At 60.1% G+C, this 18,075-nt stretch overlaps 1 protein-coding gene across 2 annotated transcripts; it reads left to right on the top strand.

Moving 5' to 3' along the window:
* Window positions 1–108: 108 nt before the first annotated feature.
* Ntrk1 (neurotrophic receptor tyrosine kinase 1) lies at window positions 109–16,534 on the top strand. 2 transcript variants are annotated; one of them, XM_004871248.3, is made up of 17 exons: window positions 109–374; window positions 3,317–3,391; window positions 3,662–3,733; window positions 4,947–5,015; window positions 5,553–5,704; window positions 5,905–6,047; window positions 8,280–8,412; window positions 9,949–10,275; window positions 10,580–10,597; window positions 10,737–10,792; window positions 10,967–11,069; window positions 11,521–11,667; window positions 12,067–12,197; window positions 12,337–12,509; window positions 14,587–14,827; window positions 15,094–15,252; window positions 16,202–16,534. In XM_004871248.3, exons 1-17 carry the CDS (start codon window positions 163–165, stop codon window positions 16,385–16,387), a joined length of 2,397 nt encoding a protein of 798 aa, XP_004871305.2. In that variant the 5' UTR covers window positions 109–162; the 3' UTR covers window positions 16,388–16,534. The 2 variants fall into 2 exon arrangements, with proteins under 2 accessions (XP_004871305.2, XP_087059680.1); XM_087203554.1 differs by lacking the exon at window positions 109–374 and adding an exon at window positions 2,094–2,563.
* Window positions 16,535–18,075: the final 1,541 nt, after the last annotated feature.

The raw sequence follows: 18,075 nt of genomic DNA, 5'->3' as shown, positions 1-18,075 counted from the left end.
AGATGCCGACCGGGGCGGGGCGGGAGGGCGAGCGGGGGCGGGGCGGCCGCTGGCCCCGCCCCTCCAGCTGGGGCTTTAACACCTCCCGCGCACGTGGAGCGGAGCCGCGGTTGCTGCTGCCAGCGTGCGGATAACGCGCCGGCCGGGCAGGCGGACCGCGCGATGCTGCGAGGCGGACAGCGCGGGCGGCCCCGCTGGCACCGCCGAGCCACCGCGCTGGGCAGCCTGCTGGCTTGGCTGATGCTAGCATCGGTGGGCGCCACCTCCTGCCCGGATGTCTGCTGCCCCATTGGCCCCACCGGGCTCCGCTGCACCAGGGCTTCGCCCCTACAGAGCCTCCGCGACCTGCCGGTCACCGAGAACCTGACAGAACTGTGAGTGTGGAAGGACGAGGGGGCGCGGCGGCAGGAGGGGATAGCCCTGCCCCAGGGTCGGGCCAGCGGCTCGGTAGCTGGGTCAGGCGGGGCGGCCTGGTGGGGACAGCACCACGAAGCTGGCTTCTTCCGCGGCCGCTGCCGTTTTGGCGAGCCCCGAGGTCACTAGGGCTGGGACAGCTGGCACACCAGCTTCGAGTAGATCAAGAGGGATTTCTGTGAATCCGGTCTGAGGAGTCCAGACGTCCAGACCCCCTTTCTAGGGCTCTCTGCCCCTTGGAGGCGCGGTCAGCTGCGGAAAGCCCCTCCCTGCGGGTACTCTTTTCCCTTTACTGGGAGAAGCCAGCCCCTAGTTCCTTCCCTGTCATGACCAGGCACCTCTGGCTCTTCCCCCGGGCTGGGAACTGAGCTGGAGTTGGTGAGGAGCCATAGCTTGGTGGTCGAGCTCTCCTCTCCCATTTCCATCATTCCTTGGCCCCAGGACCCCTTGATTTGGATGTGGAAATCAGACTCCCTGCTGGTTTCTCTCCCTCCACTCCTACCTCCCTTTCCACCTTTGTTTTCCTACTTGGGTCAGGGAGCCAGGGCCATTGTCGAGGGACTCACCTCCCTTCCGGATCCAAAGCTGGGAGGCAGCTTCAGTGAGCTCCAGTGCTCTGGCATTCTGCAATCATTGGTTAAAAAATACTCAAGTACTTTTGAGCAGCTGGTGAAACCTATGGGAGTGTGCTGTCATAATTGGCCTAGAGGTACTCAGGCATCCTGTGGTGGTGGCTGGAAAGGACTTGAGTATGCTCTATGGCTGGTGGAGCCAGCAGGACTCTGGAAGAAGGGAAGAATTGCTGGAAGATCCCCATTCTGTGACCCGGGGGTAGTGGGTGGGCAGGAGCCCTGGCCTGAAGCAGTGACAGGCGAGGAGGAATCCAGGGTGGGGGATGTCGCTGTCTGGAAGTTACTTGAGCAGCCTGCAATAATTGGCACTGAGTTACTCGGGCATCTTGTAATTAACGGGAAGGTACTCGATATCTCTCTAATGGCCCTAGGGGGACCAGGAGGCTAGGAGCTGGCCTTGTCTTGGTCTAGGCCTAGGTTTCTGCCTGATGGGAGGGTACAGGAGATGCGCGGTGTCACCCCTGGTCCCGTGTGTTCATCACGGGGCCTTCAGGCTCCTGACTGCTTCCCATCAGTGCTCTTTCCCAGTGCCTTTCGAGCCCCAAGTAGGCCCAGCCTAGGGGTAGAGGACCTGACAGGCCAGGGCTAGGACTAGGGGCCCCATGACTGAGATGTCCTTCTGGGTGGGGCGGCAGCCCGATCCCCCTTACCTCCTCCTACACGGCAGCCCCCTCTCCTCCCTCACCCGCAGAGCTAACAAGGAGATAATGGACTCGAATAGACAGATTGATTATGAATCCAAACGAATGAGGCAGCTTTGAGCACACCGCCTGACAGCGCACACACACGAGGCTGGCCGTGCAGCCTCACCACCTCCACAGGTCCCAGCAGCTTGAAACCCACTGGGCAGAGCTGGGGAGTTTCAGGTAGAACAAGGACCTTCCCTCCCCAGGTCTGGCCTCTGGGGACTGAGGACCTGCCGCCTGGCTGTTCTTTTGGGGCCACAGCTGGAAGGGCAGATGGGTCCATTATGCCAGTCCTGGTTTCCTTATTTAGCCCTTTGGACTACCTTTGGACTTTCCCTAGGTGGTGGGGGTTTTGAGAGCTGGCATGAGTCAGGGCCTCTGGTGTGCTTGTGTTGCACACCAACGTGCCACTGCAGGACAACAGAGTTCTCAGGAAGTCCCTGGCTGCCGGAGCCAGGAGCCAATAGAGACAGCCCTTAGCAGCCACAGCCCTCCTTGCTTTTCTTTCTTTCTTGCCTCCCTTTCTCCCTTGCTCTGTCCTTATCTGTCTTTCTCCTTGCCACCTTCTTTCTCTGCCAGTCTCTTCCTGTTGCTTTCTTTTCCTCCATGTCTTACTCTGTTTTGCTGCCCCTTTCCATTCAGCCTTTCCATCTCACTGGCCAGTCCTTGCTGCTCCTGCGCCCCACACCCTGTAGCTCCATCCTCCTGCTGCCCTTCTCCCCTTCCAGGGTCCTCCTGGCACAGGGTGGGGTCTGGGGTTCTCTACCTGAGGGCCTGTCTGGTTCCAGCCTGCTCTCTGAAAGCATGGTGTGTGCGGAGGCCGCTGCTTGAGTACGGAAAGGGGCCAGGGGTTTGTGGGGGCAGAGGAGGCAGGGTGTGTGTGTGTATGTGCGTGTGCACAGTGAGCCCAGAGAATGGCCCTGAGTGGGCGCATTTGGGAGCACACATGTTTGTGGCCACAGGGCTTCCTCTGCCTGGGGTGGGCAGTGGCAGTGAGGAACCCCACATGTGGAAGCAGGTGTTTCAGTGTGGCCCCCACGGTGCAGCGTGTGCAGGGAGGCCTGGCACAGAAGCAGAGAACCAAGCCTGCAAGGGACTGGTGTGTGTGTGTGTGTGTGTGTGTGTGTGTGCACATTTTCCACACATGTGCACATGTGTGCAGGTGAGAGGTATGTGTGAGCTTCGACTACATGTGTCCATGTGTGAGGATATGAACCTACATTTGTGCACACACATTTATTCCTGCATGGTGTGTGCAGGTGTGAGTGTGCATGAGCCACAGCACCTCTGGGCATATGTTCGTGTCTCTGTGTGATATGCATCTTGGGTGTGTGTAGGCACAAGAGATATGTGTGTTCATACACAGGAGGTTGTGAGAATGCAGGCAGGAACTTGTGAAGAGGTGTGCGCCTGCATATGCATGCATGCCTGTGTCTGTGCATATGTAAGTGTGCAAGGGGGCCTGTGTGTGAATAGTGCACATGTGTGTGCATGCATACACATGTGGATCGTGATTATGAGGGAGTTGAGGGCATGGGATTCAAGCGAGGGCTGAGCCCTTTGATGACCCCCTTATCCCCACAGTTATGTGGAGAACCAGCAACATCTGCAGCATCTGGAGCTCCGTGACCTGCAGGGCCTGGGCGAACTGAGAAACCTGTAAGGAGCCAAGGGCTGTGAGGGGTGGGGCTTGGGCCTGGACCCTGGGGACAAAACGTTGGCCTGGGAGAACCTGAGAGGCTGAGCAGTGAGAGGCTGGGGGGGGTCAGGAAGTTCGGGGGTCCGCAAGGTCCAGATAGCCTTGGACGCTAAGGCGGACGTGGAGGGGTGCAGGGCTCAGCCCTGGGAACCTGGGACCAGGATGGGCAGAGAGGGCGGGGCTCAGGATAGACAGCTGAGGACCAGGCTGATCACGCGCCCCCTCCCCAGCACCATCGTGAAGAGTGGTCTCCGTTCCGTGGCGCCAGATGCCTTCTGTTCCACTCCTCAGCTCAGTCGCTTGTGAGTGTCGGGGCTGGGCAGCGGGCCCAGGACACCCAGACTTGCCCCGCTAATGGGCCGGGCCCTCCCCGGGGAAGCCTTCTGAAGAAGGCCAGCTCAGCCTCGCGCCTGCTGCTCCAGGTTCTTCTCGCTGTCTCACTTCTACACTCAGGCGCCTGCCCTGCCTTTTGGAGGGGCCCAGATATACACCAGCCACATCACCCTCCCTGGCTTTCTGAGTCACAGCTACTTCTCCCGTAGAGGACTGAGAGGGCATGGAGTGGCCAGGAGATAACCTTGCCGTCCCTGGCAGCCCCTCCCTGGGCTTCCAGGGGCAGAAGTTCAGCTCCCGGCCTCACCCAGGCTGGTAGAGGGCAGGGAAGGGTGGGAGCCTGCATTCACAGTGCTGTGCCTGCCCAGTGATGTAACAACAGCAACAATGCTGCTACATCACTCCCTGGGTCCTGGGCCCTCAGTGAAGAATATGTCATCGACACCACTTCTTAGTCATACGTACTGAGTCTTTACAATCAACCTGCTGTGGAGGGCGTGCTGTCCCTGGTGTATAGATGAGGACTCTGAGAATCAGCAAGGTCAAGTCTCTGTGCTAAGTTCACACAGCCCCCAGGCAGGTCAGAGCTCCAGCCAGCTCTTTCTGTCTGCACAGAGGTGATGTTCCTGGTCCTGGGGCAGGCAAGGGTGCTGCTCCAGTTAGCCCCCACAGGCTGGGGCCACAGGCCAGGCCAGGGTCAGGGCCTGTCCTCAGAGGGAGAGGGGCACAGGAGCCACAGCCTGCTGCGGGAGCAGAGCACAGGGCTCCCTTGTCTCCTGCTGGCCTGCAGCGGCCCCCATGGGGCCCACTCTGTCCATCTCTACCCAGGGTGTTGTGGCCCAGGGGTCTTTTCCTGCTTCAAATTCCTCAGTCCCTGTGGAGGAACAGGAAGGAGGAAGGGAGGGGACCTGCTGAGGAAGTAGTCTGAGGGCCTTGTCCTCCTCTGGCAGGGGCCAGAGGGGGAGCGCAGATGGAGCCCCTTCCCCCAACTGTGGCCTCAGCACTTTGCCAGCTGGGGCCGAGAGGTGTGGGGGAGGGGACCTGCTGTCCCCCTGCCCCCTCGTGGGTCTGGGGAGGGGGCTAAGTGGGGTTAACCCTTGTTGTCCCAGGGAGGGGAGTGGACTCCAGGAGGCTTACCTGCTGCCCCCAGCCCCCTGCACTTCCATTGTCTCCATCCCACAGGAACCTGTCCTTCAATGCTCTGGAGTCTCTGTCCTGGAGAGCCACGCGGGGCCTGTCCTTACAGGAGCTGTGAGTGCGGGGCTTCCCGGAGCAGAGCGGCCTGTGTGTGGAGTGCACCGTGTCTCGGTGTGATGCGTGTCGCCGTGTCTGTGCGGAACTGACAGGGCTGGGGGTGGGATCTCCAAGGGCAGTGTGCTCGAGGGCGGAGACTGGGGCCTGTGCATGCCTATGAACCCGTCAGAGCAGAGGCTGCGGGACCACTGTCGGGGCTGACCTGTGTGCTGCCCAGTGGGGGCCGGTGTGACTGGAGCCATGCTGAGCAGACACGGGGCGTGCGCGGGGAGGGGTGGCCAGCACTCCAGGCCTGGGGTCCCTGCAGGAGCCTTGCCGGTCCACCACCCTCCCAGAGGGCCCTCACCTGGCTGGCCACCAAGGAGCCTTTGTGAGGAGCCCTCACAACCCCCAGCTAGCTGTGTTCAACTTCCTGCATTTATTTCTTTGGTCCCTGAGTCTGTGACAGAAACCTGGCCCCGGCCCCCTCACTGTCCTAGACTCCTCCAGTGGCTCACAGCCCATACAGCTGCCCCTCACTCTGCCCCTCCCCAGGGTCCTGTCTGGGAATCCCCTGCGTTGCTCCTGCGCCCTGCACTGGCTGTGGCGCTGGGCGGAGGAGGGGCTGGGCGGAGTGCGCACACAGGGCCTGAGCTGCCTGGGGCCTGGGAACAAGAGCCTGCCACTAGGCCACAACACCAGCTGCGGTAGGTGCTGGGTGCTGGCGACACTGCCAGGGGAACAGAACAGGGCCGCCTCCCCTGAGAAGCAAGCACTGAGGGGCCTGAGCCATGGCTGTTGGCGAGGGCTGAAGAGCCAAGTTGGAGGACTGCTCAGGGAGGGCATGCCTGGGGTGGAGTCCTGCGGCCACGCCCAGCTCTGACACCCCTGGGGCACCTGTGGCCAGGTGTGCCCATGCTGCAGGTGCAGGTGTCCAATGCTTCTGTGGATGTGGGGGACAACGTGCTGCTGCGTTGCCATGTGCAGGGCCGGGACCTGCAGCAGGCCGGCTGGATCCTCTCAGAAGTGGAGGAGTCGGCCACGGTGATGGTGAGAGGCCTCCCCAGCCCCTCCCCTGCCCGAGGGGCCCAGCCAGGGTGCAGGGGACAAAGATGAGCAGAGAGAGACAACCGGACAAGTAAGGAGCAGAGAAAACATGACAGGCAGCAGAGATGGGCTGGGGCAGCCCTGAGCACACAGAGCAGGCACAGGCTGGACCCTTGGCCAGAACCTAGGGCCCCTCTGGTATTATAGAGGTGGCCGACAGCCAGGGGTCCCAGGTCACATGCTGCAGGGAGCAGGCCCTAGTGGACTGCGCCTCACACTCGCTTTCTAGATGAGGACAGTGAGGCCGAGGCGGGACACAATATGGTCCTGCACCCAGGGCTGCTTCTTGGGGGTCTTCGGGAGTCTTTTCCTGGACTCTGGGATGCACCAGTCTCTTGGACATGAGGACCACATTAGTGAAGGGAGCACAGCTAGGGGTTCAGCTCTCTCAGGCATTAGTTCTTGGAGTAATTTTGGGAAAATTCCCTGAACCTGCTTGCACATTCTTTTCTTATCTGCAAGCTGAGGAGGTGGATGTGACAGCTTCTGGTGGCCTGGCCACCTGCAGGCCTCCTCTGGCCTGTTATCCAGACCTGTCTCTGGGCACCCACCAGCCTTGCCCTCTGGTGTTAGCCGGCCACGGGCGGTCAGAGTGGCCACACCTGATTCAAGGGTCTTTGTTCACGGGGTCACCAGGGTCTGACAAAGGGCTGTGCCCACCTAAACCTGGCTCGGCCTGCGTGGCAGGAGCAGACCCGAGGGACAGGGATCTGGTCCGTGGGCTGATGTGTGGTGCTCAGCGTGCAGGGCCTCACTTCGGGAGCACAGTCAGCCAGTTTGCTGGAGGCCCCTGGAACACGCAGGAGAAAGAAACCTTGCAGCCCTGAGCAGGGTCCAGACCGAGCGGAGGGACCCTCACCCTTCCACTCCAGAGTCAAGGCTGCCCACAGGAGTAAGGGAGAGGCAGGGTCTGGCCATGCCCACGCATGCAGATACTTTAAATCAGCTGCCTGCCTTGGGGAAATTCCAGTTTGTGATTTCTCTTTGGGAAATGTATGTGTTTGCTAACATCTGCATTTCCTAAGAACTCCCTACCGAAAGGTCACACCCTAACTGAGTTATGAGGGGAGGAGGGAGGCTGGTTCCCCTCAGGTAGGTAAGATATGGGAAAGACATCCAAGGAGATGAGTAGTAACTGGGACCCTAGCCCCCAGGGCGAATGAGGAGAGGAGACAGCTGAGGAGGGCAGGGAGCCTGAGGTGGTGGAACCCAGATCATGCATCCGTAAATTCACATATGCCAGTGGAAACCCTGGGAAACTCTACCTCCTGTCACACATGCTCAAGGAAATTTCCAGATAGAAAGCTGGGAGTGGTGGTGCACACCTGAAATGCCAGCATCAGGAGGCTGAGACTGTAGGATCTCAAGTCTGAGTACAGCCTGAGCTATGTATTGAGTTCAAGGCCAGTCTGGACTACATAGTGAGACCCTGCCTCAAAAAGCCAAAGTAAAACAAACCCAAAATTCCAGATATATGATATCCTTCACCACCTCATTTATTTTCATCATTTTATGAAAATAGCTTTCAAAATATCAAAAGATCCTTTTGTCCACCTCTTCAGTTTTCAACACACACACACACACACACACACACACACACACACACACACCCCTCCATGGTTCAGCAAGATTCAGAATTGTCTAAGGAAGGGACTCTAACCTGATTCAGTGTTTTGATGATGATTGGGAATCAAGTCACAGTGCCTCACTGTCATCTGCCCAAGGAGGCCACGCCACTGCCATGGCTCCTACCTCTGCCTGTATCAGCAGCAGCTCTTAGTGTCTGACCTTCCCAGACTGCCCGTGAAACATGAGTGCCTTGGTGGCTAGGTTCTACTCGCTTTCTAGTGAGCTGTGTGCGGATAGTGAACTTGGGGTTCATGATATCTAATGCTTACCTCTCAGATGGGTGGCTTTAGTTTTGGTTTGGGGTATTTTGTGCCTATTTTGAGGTTACTTGTGATGCATGAGGTTTATCAGGTCCGAGACAGGTGAGCCAGGAAACGGTCTGTGAACAAACTGTCTTCTCCCACCCTCCTGTCCCTCTCCTTCTGCCCAGCTCTGCTCTCCTTTCCCTCTGGAGCCAGAGGAGCCCCAAAGACATCAGCTCCAGCCCTCTCCCTCCCACAACCAGCTTGCTGAAAGCCTTTCTGATTTCCTTTTCTGTTGATCCAGAAATCTGGGGATCTGCCGTCCTTGGAGCTGACCTTGACCAATGTCACCCGTGACCTCAACAGGAAGAACGTGACCTGCTGGGCTGAGAATGACGTGGGCCGGGCTGAGGTCTCCGTCCAGGTCAACGTCTCCTGTGAGTTCCTGGGAGGCCCTGCAGCCTCCCCAACTCTTCTTGCCCAAGAGAGGACGGGGTGGGGCTGAGGGGAGGGTGGGTGTGTGTCTCCACAGCTGGGCCTTCCCAGCTGCTCCCAGATTGCCATGAAAACCTGATCCTTCGGGGGAAGTCCTGGGGGCTCATCAAGGCCAGAGGGATGGAGATGGATTTCTTTCTGGCCCCTGCCCAGCGCTGGCTACCTGGGTCTGGATGCCAGCTGCCTGGCTGTTCCACTGCTCCAGGACAGTTTTCTCTGTCAGTTAGAACTTTATTCTGGGCCTCAAATGAGCCCTTTAAGGCTGGGCATCACACCTCTACTGGCGCCCAGCACAAGATTTCTAACATGTGTTGGCACTGCAGCAAACTGGGCATCATGGGCTAGAATGAATCAGGGCCTGGACTTTCTGTGAAAGGAACCCAGAACCAAGAGCCATGTCTTCCTTTAATTTTTTATGTTTTTGGTTTGAGGATTGAACTCAGGGCCTCAATGCACATCATATGAATGTTGGCCAGAATTTCAGTTATTTATACACACATGTAGTTTTTTTTTTTTTTCTTGTGCTGGGGATTGAATCCAGGGACTTCACATTGAGCTATATCCTCAACTCTTTTTCAGTTTTGATACACTGTCTTGCTAAGTCATCAAGTTGTCCGGGCTGGGTTGGAACTTGTGATCTCCTGTCTCTGTCTCCCAGAGTGGGATTATAAGTGTGCACCACCCACTTCCAGCTATACCTTTTCCCCCCTTATTTTTTGGGAGATTTTCACTTTTTCAGGGTTGGATCTTTTTCTTTTTTGTACCGGGGAGCGAACTCAGGACCTTGCGTTTACCAGACAGGTACAGTGCCACTGAGCTACATCCCTGGCCTGGGTTAGATCTATTTCTTTCTTTCTTTTCTTTTTGTACCGGGGATTGAACTCGGGACCTTGCACTTGCGAGGCAGGCGGTGGAACCACTGAGCTAAATCCCCAACCCGTTAGATCTGTTTCTAACCCACACCCTATATCTCTTCTCAAAAAGTTTTTAAAGGGCCAGGCATGGGGGCACATGCCTATACCACCACCATTCTGGGAGGCTGAGGCAGGAGAATTCAAAGTCTGAGTCTTGTCTTGACGTTTAATGACTGAGACCCTGCCTCAAAATACAAAAATAACAGGCCTGGGGATGTGGTTCAGTGCAAGGGCTCTGGGTTCAATCTCTAGGACTGAAAAAAAAAGTTCTTAGGTCCCCTGTCTCATCTTCAGCTTGATTACACTTTAGTTTCCTAGATCCCGTGTCCAAGGGCCCCCCCGTATTTCCTTGGTGGACGCTGGAACCCCACTTCTCTAGGCCTGCCGCTTCATCTCTCTAAGCCTTGAATACTGTACACTCGCTGGTGCCAGGCGTTCTAAGATTTAGTGTCGATGTCCTTCAAACCCTGCGGCCCTGCGCGTTCCCGAGGCCCGCCCCCCCGCGCCCCCGCGCCCCCCGCGCCCCCCGCGCCCCCTAGAACCTCACGCGCCCCCACCCCGCAGTCGCCGCCAGCGTGAAGCTGGTGAAGGCGGTGGAGCAGCACCACTGGTGCATCCCCTTCTCCGTGGACGGCCAGCCGGCGCCCTCCCTGCGCTGGCTCTTCAACGGCTCCGTGCTCAACGAGACCGGCTTCATCTTCACCCAGTTCCTGGAGTCGGCGCCCAATGAGACGGCGCGCCACGGCTGCCTGCGCCTCAACCAGCCCACGCACGTCAACAACGGCAACTACACGCTGCTGGCCGCCAACCCCCTGGGCCAGGCCTCCGACTCCATCATGGCGGCCTTCATGGAGAACCCCTTCCAGTTCAACCCCGAGGACCCCATCCCCGGTGCGGGCAGGAGTCCCGGCCTGGCCCCACCCTGCGTGCCCGGTGGTGGGGAGGAGCTGGGGTCTGGCCTGGCTCTTTCCTCCTGGGGCCCTGAGCTCGAGTCCAGCCCCCGCTCTTTGCCCCCAGGCCGAGCCCTCCACCCTTTGGGCTGAAGGGAGGGCCGCCTGCCTGCGGGGTACCCGCCTCTCCCCTCTAAGGCCGCTGCCCCCTTCCCGCCCCGAGGTGAAGGCCCAGCCCGGCAGGCACAGGCACAGGCCGGGACTCCACTCTCCGCCTCCATCTAACTGTCTCTCTCCCACCGCAGTTTCCTTCCCGCCCGTGGGTGAGTGGCCCAGTCTGCGGGTTGTCTCTGGTCTGGGGAGCTGAGGCAGGGGCCGAGGGGCACGGATCCGACCCTGAGAGCCAGCGGGGTGGGGGGCCTTCAGGAGACACAGCCCATAGCTCTTCCTCTGTCCCCACAGACACTAACAGCACGTCTGGACACCCAGTGGAGAAGAGAGACGACACGCCTTTCGGGGTGAGCCGGGAGGTGGCATCTTGGAAAGGGCTCGGGATACGGGGGTGAGGAGGGACCTGCGTGCCGCTTCTGGCGGAGCAGGAGCTGGAGGTGGCCAGTCCCGGCCCAGGAGGCAGGCCTGGGGTCCTTGCTGGGCGCCAGGGTGCAGGGAGCCTCTGCCCCACCCGCCCCCAGGTCTCCGTGGCCGTGGGGCTGGCTGTCTTTGCCTGCCTCTTCCTGTCCGCCCTGCTCCTCGTGCTTAACAAATGTGGACAGAGAAACAAGTTCGGGATCAACCGTGAGTGCAGGAGTGGGGGGCTGTCTGTCAGTCCCGCTCTCTCCTCGGGCTCTTCCTGATTGGTTCCGGGGGGGGGGGAGGCGTGGGGTTTTAGGGTATGTGACTGTGTTTGGGGTGCCAATGAGGGCCGGGCATGGGCTCGAGAGTGGGTGTGTGTCGGGTCTGGTGCAGGGTGGTTTCAGAGGCAGCAGCTGCTAATTGGTGGCTGGATCGCAGTCAAACACTAAGTGGGTCTGGGAGGTCTGGGCTGGGGGGGTTCTTTGGTGCCCCTGAGGCCAGTGATTGGACAGGAGCCAGATGGAGAGAGGCCCTGCTGCCGCCCCTTCCCCGCCTGCCTTCTTGCTTCCTACTGCCAAGAGGGGAGGCCTGGCACTGCACAAGCAAGCGCAAGGCCAGGACCACGGTGGGCAGCTGGGCTGCGGCCCCTCCATGTGGCTGTGTTTCCCCCCAGGCCCTGCCGCGCTGGCTCCGGAGGACGGGCTGGCCATGTCCCTGCATTTCATGACCCTGGGGGGCAGTTCGCTTTCCCCTGCTGAGGGCAAAGGCTCTGGGCTGCAAGGCCACATCATCGAGAACCCACAGTACTTCAGCAACACCTGTGAGGGGCCGTGCCGCGGCGAGGGCGAGGTCAAGTGTGCGTGGGAGTGTGTGCACACACGCGTGGGAGTGTATGTGCACACACGTGTGAGTGTGCACACGTGTGTGAGTGTGCGCGCATGCACGCACCTGTGTGTGGAAGCAGCACCTGCCCAGCTGGCCATCCCTCCCCTCCTCCCACCTGTCCCTACCCCAGCCGGCACACACCTCCCTGAGGCCGAGCCCAGCCTGGCTCCTGGCTCCAGTCCCCACCCAGGGCCACAGCCCCTACGCCTCGCCCTACACCATGTCCCGCTCCATGACCTGGGGCTTGTGTAGCACCCAGTCCTGCTAGACAGTCCTGCCCTCCCCCCTCCCCACCCGCCGGAGCCTGGGCCCCCCTGACCCTGCAAGCCCCTAGGTGTCCACCACATCAAGCGCCGGGACATCGTGCTCAAGTGGGAGCTGGGCGAGGGTGCCTTCGGGAAGGTCTTCCTCGCCGAGTGCCACAGCCTGCTGCCTGAGCAGGACAAGATGCTGGTGGCCGTCAAGGTGAGACCCGGCCTGGGAGCCCCCCAGCGCATGGCTGTACCAGGCCCGGTGCTCTGGCCGGGGTGGGCCGCCTGAGGCAGCGTGGCTGGGGACAGGGCGGAGCCAGATGCAGGGAGTGAGGAGCCTTGGTCCTGCCCAGGCCCTGAAGGAGGTGTCCGAGAGTGCCCGGCAGGACTTCCATCGTGAGGCCGAGCTGCTCACCATGCTGCAGCACCAGCACATCGTGCGCTTCTTCGGGGTGTGCACCGAGGGCCGCCCGCTGCTGATGGTCTTTGAGTACATGCGGCATGGGGACCTCAATCGCTTCCTCCGGTACAAGCACCTGGCCCCATGCTGGCCCCCAACCCTGGCTCAGCCCTGTTGTCCCTTTCCTGCAAGCACATCCTTGCTCATCTATGAACTGATGGGGAACCCCAAGAAGAGTCAGAAAGGGAGCAGGGTGTGGTGGTGTGCGCCTGTAATCCCAGCACTCGGGAGGGGGCCTCGGCACCAAGCTGGTTCGGCACCTGCAGAGTCCTGGAGCTGCTGGGCCTTGTGCTCATCCTTGCTGTGGCTCCCTGTGCTCGGAGTCTGCGTCCTGTATAATTGTATATTGTTCCTAGTCTCCAAGTCTATATGGCAGTTTATACTTGAAGAAGGTTACACAGGATTCATTTCTTTGCCTTTGGATGGAAAAACTCTGATAAGCTTATTTATTTGTGCTGATAATTCTAATCACTTCATAAAATGTGCTTGAGTGCAGCTACATCTTCCCGAGGGGCAAGACTGGCTCCGGGGCATGCAGGTAGTGAGTGGCCTTCGGCCCAGGCAGAGGCCCTGCTTCCTGCCCTGGCTGTGGGGCCCAGTGCTCTCCTGCTGAGTCCTGGTCTGGAGTCATCATCCCCTGAGGGGCAGGGTCAATCAGGGAGATGGCCAGGGCTGGGGATCGGCTGCCACTCATTTGCAGAGCCTTCTTTGTCAAGTAGCTTTCCTCTCTGACTTCACTGTCCCCACCTGGAGGGATAACTAAGGGCTGTGGTTGTGCAGCTGATGGTGCAGAGCTGGTCCTCAGAGGTTCCCCTGGGAGCAGTGGGTGGTGCGTGTAGTCAGCAGCCTTCGGAACTCAGTGGCTTGCCCTCAGGAGGACCGGGGAGCCCTCAGGAGTGAGGCAGGCCAGCACCGAGGCTGAGCAGGAAGGGGCTGGGTTGGAGGAGCCAGAGTCCTGTGGAGGTCGAGAGGAGCTCATCTCCTGCTCACCAGGTGGGGTCCTGGCTCAGGGCAGGTCTGGGGTGCAAGCCAGGGAGAGGCCATCAAGTTGGGCCTCAGGTGAGGGGGAGCGGCTCCAGGTGCAGGCTGGAGCAGTGGGAGACTCCCTCTGGGGCCACCCATCTGCTTCCTCTGCATTCTGGGCCTTTGCTCGGCCCAGGGGCCTCTGACCTAGCCTCCACCCGCCCTGCCCTGGCCTCCTTCAGCAGGCTTTCCCATGCCTCTTCCTCTGGACTTGGGCATCGTTTAAATGTCCTTCCTCCGGGAAGCCTTCCCTGGCTTCTTCCATTCCTGGGCCTAGTGGCCGTAAGGTGACCTGCACTTCTGTGACCTGTTTATCTGCCCCCAGTGCACAGCCCTTTGGAGATGTGCAACAAATACTTGGAAGGAAGGAATGGGAAGAAAGTTGGCCCAAAGGAAAGGCCATCATTGGCAAAGCAAGCAGCTCAGGCAAAGGTTCAGAAGAAGGAACACTAGCTGGACACGGTGACGCAGGCCTGTAATCCCAGCACTGCGGAAGGCTGAAGCAGGAGGATCCAAAAATTCGGCCCTAGCCTGGGCAATTTAGTAACTTAGTGAGACCCTGTCAAAAAAAAAAAACCCCAAAACAAAAACAAAACCAGGGAGGGATTGTAGCTCCATGCAGCAGCCCCGGGTTGTCTCCTTACCCGGGAGGATGACTTAGACTGGGGATGTGGGGACGAGGAGAAGGTAGCTTGGTACTGAAGACAGAGGTGAGAAGGGCAGGAAACCAGGGAGGACCTCCTGCGCGCAGGCCCAGAGTGGAGACTCCTTTTATTGAGGCAGAGACAGGCGTGGGAAAAGGATCTGAGCTGGGCTTGGCTGGGCAAGGTGCCCATGGCAGAGGCAGGGGCGGTGGGCAGCTGGATGCTGGGGTGAGCTCGGGCCCGGGCTGAGGACGCACGGGGTGGGCAGGCAGACGGCTCTCTGGTGGGAGCTGGGTTAGGCACGCCCGTTCAGGCTCGGCACCTCCTCCCCTCCCCACAGCTGCCTCCCATTCTTTCCTTCATCCATTCTTGCTTCCCAGTCTCCCCCATCCCCACCCTGGCTCTGGGGGTCCCCTTCCTTGGGCTCCTGGGGTGCAGTCCTCTCAGCCTACCCTGTCTGGCTGTCACTTCTGCAGGTCCCATGGGCCTGATGCCAAGCTGCTGGCTGGCGGGGAGGACGTGGCTCCGGGTCCCCTAGGCCTCGGCCAGCTGCTGGCGGTGGCCAGCCAGGTGGCGGCAGGCATGGTGTACCTGGCCAGCCTGCACTTCGTGCACCGTGACCTGGCCACACGCAACTGTCTGGTGGGCCAGGGTCTGGTGGTGAAGATCGGGGACTTTGGCATGAGCAGGGACATCTACAGCACCGACTACTACCGCGTAAGGACCCCTCACCCCAGCCCCTCACCAGCGCCCGAAGCGTAGATGCCTGTACCCCAAGTCTGCTAATGCTCCACCCTGGCTGGCCGCACCCCTCTTCTTTGGGCAGTCGGGGGGTCTGAGCCTCTGGCTTTTCATCCATCCACATCTTCCTCGCCCTGTCAGTGGAGGGTCAGTGTCCTTTACTGTCCCTGTCAGAGTCAGCACCGCTGTTTCCCCTGGGCCGGGCCGAGAGCTGCATCTGTCTTTAATGTGGGTGCCTGCAGGTGGGAGGTCGCACCATGCTGCCCATCCGCTGGATGCCGCCCGAGAGCATTCTCTACCGGAAGTTCACCACTGAGAGCGATGTGTGGAGCTTTGGCGTGGTGCTCTGGGAGATCTTCACCTACGGCCAGCAGCCCTGGTACCAGCTTTCCAATGCCGAGGTCAGCGCCGGCCCTTCCCAGGGCCCTCAGTGTCCTGCGTCCCTGCCCTGTCCCATCCCCTCCTGAGTCCTTCCTCTGTGCTCCTGGGACCTCAGAGCACTTGTGAATGACGCCCAGACCCTGAGCCTGGCGTAGGTGGCGTTTAGGGGGTGCAGGGAGAGGCACAGGACAGGGCCCAGCCCTGCAGCAGGAAGGCCACAGGCCAGACCCTCAGGAGGATGGCCCACCCCGCTGCCTGCTGAGCAGAGCCGGCCCCAGGTGTCCTGTCTCCCAGAGCAGCTCCCCACCCCCTCTTTGGCTCACAGCTGTCAGTTTCCATTTCTCCTGCTAATGCAGTCTGCTCCCCCGAGGCTGGTGGGGTGGGGAGCGGGTTATAGATTTTAATTTTCTCAAGCACTGAGAGGAGGAATGGAATTAGTGCCGCCCATAACCCAGGTCCTCTAATGGGGAGGGGAGGAAGGGAAAGAGGTCCCTGCCCACAGCTCTGCCTTGGGATGTTTGGTGGCCCCAGCTGTCCCTCCTGGAGTCTCGCTTTGATCTTGCTTGCTGCAGTCTCTCTTCAGAGGCGCCGAGTCCCTGGACAGTGACTCCACAGCAGGGAGAAAGACACAAAGGTTGCCGTCTGCTTTTTCAAGGCCTTTAACTGCAGTTTTGCTTGATTTTTGTTTTTTGCTCCATTTTTGTTCAGTTTTGCTCCCAGCCCACCAGAGCCGAGAGGCAGAGGACCCTTCCCTCCCCGCTGAGCCCCAACGTAGAGCTGAGGGACGTAGCAGATGGCCCTTCTTCGCCTGCCCGGCGAGTGTCCATGGGCCTGCACTTGTCCTCACTGGTCAGAGTCAGAGCAGAAAGGAATCCTGGGGTTCGCTGTGCACACAGCTGAGTTGTCTGCAGCCGGTAGCTCGCTCTTGCCCACCGAGTGTGCCCTCTTTTCTGTCTCTGATGGCCGCAGGCGATCGAGTGCATCACACAGGGCCGTGAGCTGGAGCGGCCGCGCACCTGCCCGCCAGAAGTCTACGCCATCATGCGGGGCTGCTGGCAGCGGGAGCCCCAGCAGCGCTGCAGCATCAAGGACGTGCACGCCCGGCTGCAGGCGCTGGCACAGGCACCTCCCATCTACCTGGACGTGCTGGGTTAGGGGCTGCCCGGGGCTGCCCACGCCCCCGGTCAATCTCAGCGTCAGCTCGCCCTCAGCATGCGAGAGGGAACAGGTGCGCTGGGAAGAGGGCTGTTCCTGCTTCTCCAGGCGAAGTCCCAGCACAGCAATTATATTTATTATCTCTCAGTCCGTCTCTCACCAGTTCTTAGGATGATGTCACACCGGGAGGGGACTCGGTTGGGGTCAGCTCTCAGGGACCCTCCTCTAGTTTCCCTCAGCTGCCCCCACCCATGCACCTGTCACCTCCCTGCCCGTTGTGGCTGGGCTCGCCTTGCTCGCCTGGTGGTGAGGCCGTGCTCCCCTGCCCTGCAGCCCTTCGCTGCCGTATCTCTGAACTGTGAGTTCAGGGAGCCTGGTGCTGCGGGGCAGAGGTGGAAGGTGGGTGTCCTGGTAGATAGGATGGAAGCAGTGATGGGTCAGTCTGGTGCTGGTGTGCCCAGTACACAGCACGCTTACGTTTGAACAAATGAGAGAGATAGAGAGGGAGGTAGAGAAAAAGACAACACACGCATGGCAGGAACAAAGAAGGAGCAGGGTGAGAATTGGTGAAGGAGCTGGGCTGATGGCACACATCTGTGATGCCAGCACTCAGGAGGCTGAGGCAGGAGGATCTTGGTGAGTTTGAGGTCAGCCTGGGCTACATGGCGAGACCTTGTCTCAGAGAAATGGTTGTCGAAGGAAGCAAGACCCCTGTGACTTCCCCTCTGTCACTCTTTCTTTTTGGCTGTAAACAGTTTGAGATTAGCATTTCGAGGCCAGGGCCTGGCGCAGTGGATGTTTCCTAAGGAAGGAGCCATGGCCAAGGCCCACTCTGCTCCAGGGAGTTGGTGGGGTCTCCCTCGCCTTGTGACCATAACCCTGACCTTCACTTTGTGGTCGCAGGCTTCTGTGGCACTCAGGTCTCCAGCGCATCATGTCGGGGCCTGAGCCCTGCCTCCACCTTCCCCACCCCAGAGGCTTTTGCTGTGCCCGTCCAGGGAGGAGCCAACTCGTGCTCCAGCCCCATCACTCCCAGTCACCCGCCAGCTCCTGCAGTAAGGCCGCTCCCACAGCTCCAGGGCTGATGCCACTGTCTCGGTCCCTGGGTGCCCAGTCCCTCCGCCCCCCGCCCCCGTGATTCAATCTGGGTCTTATCGCCCGCAGCCCCGGGCCGGCAGTGTCTGCCTCCTGTCCGGCCTGGTTACAGCTAATGGAGCTCTGACCCAGGGCTGCAGGCTGATTGATGGTGGGGTGTCCTGGTCCCCATGGGCTGAGCTCGCAGGCTCTGGTCCTGCCGCTCCTCTGAGGGTGGGTGAGGGAGACAGTGGGGATCAGATCCAACAGGTGGGCCCAGGGCCCGATGCAGACAGGGACAGGAGGTGCAGACACTGCTTGGGAGCCTTCGAGGCAGAGACAGGCCAGAGAGAGACAGACCTGGGCAGACGGATAGCTGGGGAGCCCTGGGGAGCCTCTGGACTCCGGTGGGGCCTCCATCCATCGCGCTGCACTCCCTGCTTGCCCACCTGCTCTGGAGTCCCCGGGGACACAGAAGGGGGCACCTCCAGACTGCAAGGCTCAGCAGGCAGCGTCATGAGGGAGCTGAGGCCCACAGTGTGGACTCGGCCCTCACCGAAGCAGGGAGTGAGGTGGCCCGAGGGACGTGCCAGGTACAGGGTGCAGCACTGAGG

The sequence above is a fragment of the Heterocephalus glaber genome, unplaced genomic scaffold (assembly GCF_053883595.1).
Source record: "Heterocephalus glaber isolate CG9 unplaced genomic scaffold, H.glaber_assembly_v1.0 deba00001795, whole genome shotgun sequence".
In the NCBI taxonomy this organism is placed as follows: domain Eukaryota; kingdom Metazoa; phylum Chordata; class Mammalia; order Rodentia; family Bathyergidae; genus Heterocephalus; species Heterocephalus glaber.
The sequence above is the reverse complement of the archived record's forward strand: the minus strand, read 5'-3'. Positions and strand labels throughout refer to the sequence as shown.